Source organism: Limulus polyphemus, unplaced genomic scaffold (assembly GCF_000517525.1).
Source record: "Limulus polyphemus unplaced genomic scaffold, Limulus_polyphemus-2.1.2 Scaffold1045, whole genome shotgun sequence".
Lineage (NCBI taxonomy): Eukaryota > Metazoa > Arthropoda > Merostomata > Xiphosura > Limulidae > Limulus > Limulus polyphemus.
Window position 1 is genome coordinate 202356 of NW_013666655.1, and position 5295 is coordinate 207650.

The following is a 5295-nucleotide window of genomic DNA, read 5'->3' on the forward strand; positions in this document are numbered from 1 at the left end:
GGACTGGAGATGCATCCCATATTCCCATCCCTCTTCCTACTGTTCATTGGATGTCCCAGTGGATCTGGTGTTGGTTGTAACTGGATGAAACATATGAATTCCTACAAGTGTAAAGTTGGGTACCCTCCTCCTACCACAGACTGGAAAAAAAATTCACAATGCTGCCAGGTTTTGGATTGGAGATGAACATCCGTATGGGCCCACTACCTTCCTATCATTAGTCGGATGTCAGTTCCTGGTAGGTCTGTTGTTGGGGCTACATGCCTGTGGAGGTGGGTTCTTGGTACAGAAGTTCCTCTTCCCTGCTGGTACCTGTTCTTGAGGTGAAAGGTAGAGGACACTCTTCCTACTGCAGAACTGATGTACAATTTCAGGTGATGGCAAGTGGAAGTATTAAGACTAGTGGCGAGCAAAAATTTGTGCTGATAGAGAGCAGCAGACTTTGAGAAAGCTTTTTGTGAGAGAGGTAAGTATCTATTGGAAATACATTTTCAGTTTAGGAAAATGTTAACTTTTTACAATTGTTAGCATAGAGTCATTTCAACTTTAATATATTTCATATGTAGCAAATTTTCATTCTCTTGAGAAATCTTTGGTTTATGACTGGTAAAGGAGGTCTTGGAATCCATGAGGGTGTTTGAGGACTGCATATGAAGTGGCAAATTAACTTAGATTGTCCACTATTTATATAGAATGTCCAACTAAATACAGACATCTGTACTAGAAATGTCATGATTTGAAATTTTTCTAACCAGTTACGTGTAATGCTTGAATTGATTCATAACTAATTAACTTGTTTGACTTAGAGTCTACCAAATTTAAGAACTGTTGTTGTTATTTTGTGGAGTTGACACAAATTATGGGGTCATGTTTTTCTTTGTGTTGAGTTTTGATTATTCACTCCTGTATTTAAAGGCAAATAGATTATTAAATCTGTCCTCTGTTTAAATTTTAAGAACAAAATACATGAAATAATTCAGATGAACGTACATTAAGATTACCGCCTCAGCTCATGTGTTTAAAATCAGAAATGCTCTGTATGTGTATTTCCTTTTGTGCTGTATAGCATTTAATTTTTTAACTTTCATATCTAGGGTTTGCCACGTGTGGTATTTAGTTTTCATACATACACATAAGGCAAGATGCTAGAGTAAGATACTATCATCAAAGAAAGAAATAAAGCAGTAACTCACAATCAGTTGAGAAATCTTAGTTTATAAAGAGGAATTCCCACCAATGGTGTAGGGAGAGAAGCTTTAGATATTTATTTACAGTTTACTTCAGGTTTTAATAGTAGGAAAGCAAAACTGAACACTACCTGGATGAAAAAAAACAAAAACATCTAGAGTTTTCTAGACTTTCACTGCATCCTATGTTGAAAGCCTATCAGATTAGTCAAAAAATATAACTGGAATTCCAGTTATGATTGATGTTGGTGTAGTGAAGAAGTACCTGCACAAACTAGACAGTTCAGTGTTCAGAAAGGAAGATCTTAAAAATTAGAAACTTACGAGGGTCTATTACCATCTGCAAGCTCAACAGGTACACAGTATCCTCTGCCATCCATTGCCAAAAATCAAAACACTTTGTCTTGTGAAGGCATAACATCACCATCACAAAATCATAAACATCAGTTCAAGTTGCTACATGTTTTTGACAAAAGAAGTGGGTAACCATATGAAGCATTTCAAATTTCAATGCATGACATGTGGCAATATAAATGAAACTATATATAGAAAGAAACAATAAACAATGACTTTGAGTAGCAATTAGAGCTTCCAGTTGAACCATAACCAGTTATCTGAGTGATCATAACACCACTAATATCTAGTACAGTATACCTAAATAAAAGATATATCCAGTTTCTAAATTATGGAAGGATTACAGTCATGATAATTTCAACTCACATTTGTTTAAATAAAAATTTCTTTATTAGATTTTTCTTAACATTTTATTTGATTTCATTACTTTCAGGCTTCCTGGTTTGTGAGGAAGACTATCAAGGTTTATATCTGGGAAAGTTTAACACTTATGCACATCAGGTAACAGGAGAAGTTTATGCTGTTGATGAGTATACTCTGCTTATAAAAAATTTCGTTTATGATGGGCTTGGCCAAGGTAAGATAAAAAAAAAAAATTAAACATTACACAATTTAATTTCTGTAATGCATATTGGGGTACAAAAGGCATTTAAATTTTAGAAATAAATAACATTATAATAGTAATTTATTTTGTTATTGTTTCAACATTCTACCTTTTGCTTTACAGCTTTCTCAGGAGTATTCCACTAAAACAAAAACTGTGTTTATTGCTGTACAATGTGTTTATTGTTGATTTGTTCTTTACAGAAAGATTTGTAAAGTTTTGAAAACATAGGGCATCCACGTATTCTGAGCTGCATATGAATACTTAACTGTAATATAATCAAATTCTGCATTAATTTGTTTTTTAAAACATTATAAACTCTAGTTCTGTAAACATAAATTATTATATATTTTTTGGAAAATCATTTGAAATGCTGGCTGCCCCCAGCTCAAGTAAAATCCAAAAGTACAAAAAATCACCCAAACAGTTTCTGCAACATTTATGAAAAATATATTACAGTTTCATGAAAGAAAAACATCACACACAAGGTAAAGGTAGCTTACTACCACTATTTTGGCTGTAAAATTGGTGACCAAGAAAAACATTGGGCTCCACATGTGTGTGGCTAGACACAGGCTAGACACAGTAGCATGAAAAGAGCAAGTATGCCACTTTCAGTCCCCATGATATGGCATGATTCCAAAGATCATGTAACTGACTGTTATTTTTGAAGGACTAATGTTTCTGGATATTCAGGCAAAACTAAACAATACATTAAATATCCAGATATTGCATCTGCAATGAAAGCAGTACCTCATGGGAATGGTCTTTCAGTGCCACATCCACCAGTGAATTGGGTAACAGAAGAGTTATCAACTTCATCCTCTTCATCTAGTAATTCCATTCCTGTGGCACCTCAATATTAACTGCCTCATCTGATCACACAAGAAGAGCTAAATGATCTGATTCATGACTTGTCTCTATCAAAGTAGCATGGGGAACTTCGTGGCTCTTGTTTACAGCAATGGAATTTATTAGCTTCAGGAACAAGAGTTTCAATTTATCGAAGTCATCATCAAAGTCTTGTTTCTCATTACAGCATGCAAGATAGTTTGTGTTTCCATACAAATGTTGATAAACTAATGGAAGAAGTAGGTACTGAACATCATCCTCAAAAATGGGAGACTTTTTATAGACTCATCTAAAGTTAATCTGAAAGCTGTAATTTTGCATAATGGAAACACTAAGCCATCAATTCATGTTATGAACATGAAATACATCAAAATATGCAGATTGTACATTCTTAAGTGCAATTTTCAATGACTAAATAAAGTTATTAAATAAATAAAAAGAAAAGTTATTATCACAATATATAAGAATATTTTAAATAAATCTATCATAACTCAAAAGCTAGAAGTGAGCAGTTGAAAATTTAATTTTCAACATGATTTTTAAAATCAATATCTGTAAATTACTCAGAAACAGTTGCATTTTTTTAGTAGCAAATAATTTATTTGTTTATTTTTGTTGCTCAGTGTTATCAGACATTTTTATTTTGCTCAGCATCTATATTCATGCTACATATATTGTTTTGTTTTATGTTAAAAGAAATAATTCTTGGGACATTGTAAAGTCTATTGTTAGTCGAGGCTAATGCAGGCATTCTTTTGTGTGTGAACAGGAGAATCATAACATATATGAGATACATAAGTAGCATTTGTTTCTGTCTCGAAATGCGATATATTAGATACGTGAGTTTGAGGTTTTTGCACCATCACTATGAAAGGATATTACCTTTCAAATCTCTCAGATTTTATCAGTTTCAAGTTTCAGATGAGTAGTAAAATATTAAAACATATATCTCTTTGTATTTTATTATGTTTCCAAGAATACACCTGTTGCTTCGAGGGTTACCTACATATGTGAATACGACCATGCATTGTTAAACTTCTATACTTATCTCATTCTCAGTCATAAGAAAGTAATGAAAATTTAGCTGAGTAGAAAATATCTGATAATAAGAATTATTTAATTTCTGTAGTGCATATTGGTGTATAGAAAACATTTTAATACTAGAAAAAATGGCCTTATAACACCAAATTGTTGTTTGTTTGTTTTAATTGGACACTTAATGTTTAGCTTGGCAGCTTCTTCTGGAGCATTCCACCAAAATACAAACCGTAACTGATAGTACAAAGCTTCAAATTATTTAAATAATAAATTATAATATAGTCTATAGTGTGCCTTTCTGCAGCTTGCATGCCTTTCTGTAGTAAACAAAAGTTCTATCCAAGTTAAAGATTGAAATAACAAAAAGATAGGACGAAAATAAATAAATAAGAATTATAGGTACCATCCTTTGTCCCTATTCATCTGTGGTCATAGTTGTTCGATGAGAAGAGCCTCTTTAAATTTTCTGTCAGTGTACTCGGTGGCTTTGGTGAGGATTTGTATGGAGAATAGTGGTTTCAGATGAGCTGCAACTGCGCTTCTTTCATGTTGTTTATAAAGAGCGAAACATTGAGTGTCCAATTAAGGAAAAACAACAATTTGGTGTTATAGGGTAGTTTATTTCTAGTATTAAGATCATAAGAATGTTTTAATCATTGTGAAGTAACAACAATAATAAAATTAACCAACAATATTAACGAGTGTGTTTTATTATAGCAAAGCCACATCAGGCTATCTGCTGTGTCCACTGAGGGGAATCGAACCCCTGATTTTAGCGTTGTAAATCCGAAGACTTACGGCAGTCCCATGGTGGGACCATGCATTTATATTGGATAACGTAAAATTTCATCTTCGAAAATTCTGGAAATCCTTCTCAGATCCAGAATGATCAACAATTCGAATAATTTTATAAAGTTTGATGAGGAGTTTCAACCTTAATGTGTCCATGAAATTCGATACAAATCTGATCACGCTTTAGAGAGTTATTAACCGAAAACTGCGAAAATTCTTAATCTCCCCATTATAAGAAATGCTTGAAAGTGATCCAGAATTTGGGGAGGACTGTTCCATATTGACTTCCCATCTTGTGTAAAACTTTCGTTGAGATTGGCCTATTGGTTTTTGAGATACTCACGCAGAAACATAAATACACACACATATTCGATTGCAATACCATTGTAAGGCAAGGGTAACTAGTTTGTTTCTACATGTTTGAACACTTCTACATTGTCGTAAGTTATTGTAGGTTTACATTACAAT

General features: G+C 33.1%; 1 protein-coding gene across 1 annotated transcript in view; it reads left to right on the forward strand.

Annotated features, from left to right (window-relative positions):
* LOC106461856 (protein Skeletor, isoforms B/C-like) overlaps window positions 1-5295 on the forward strand; it is a 159538-nt gene that overhangs the window by 32806 nt on the left and 121437 nt on the right. Inside the window, exon 2 of the mRNA XM_022388927.1 lies at window positions 1975-2118. Within this exon, the coding sequence (XP_022244635.1) occupies window positions 1975-2118 (144 nt within the window). The remainder of the gene's footprint in view (window positions 1-1974; window positions 2119-5295) is intronic.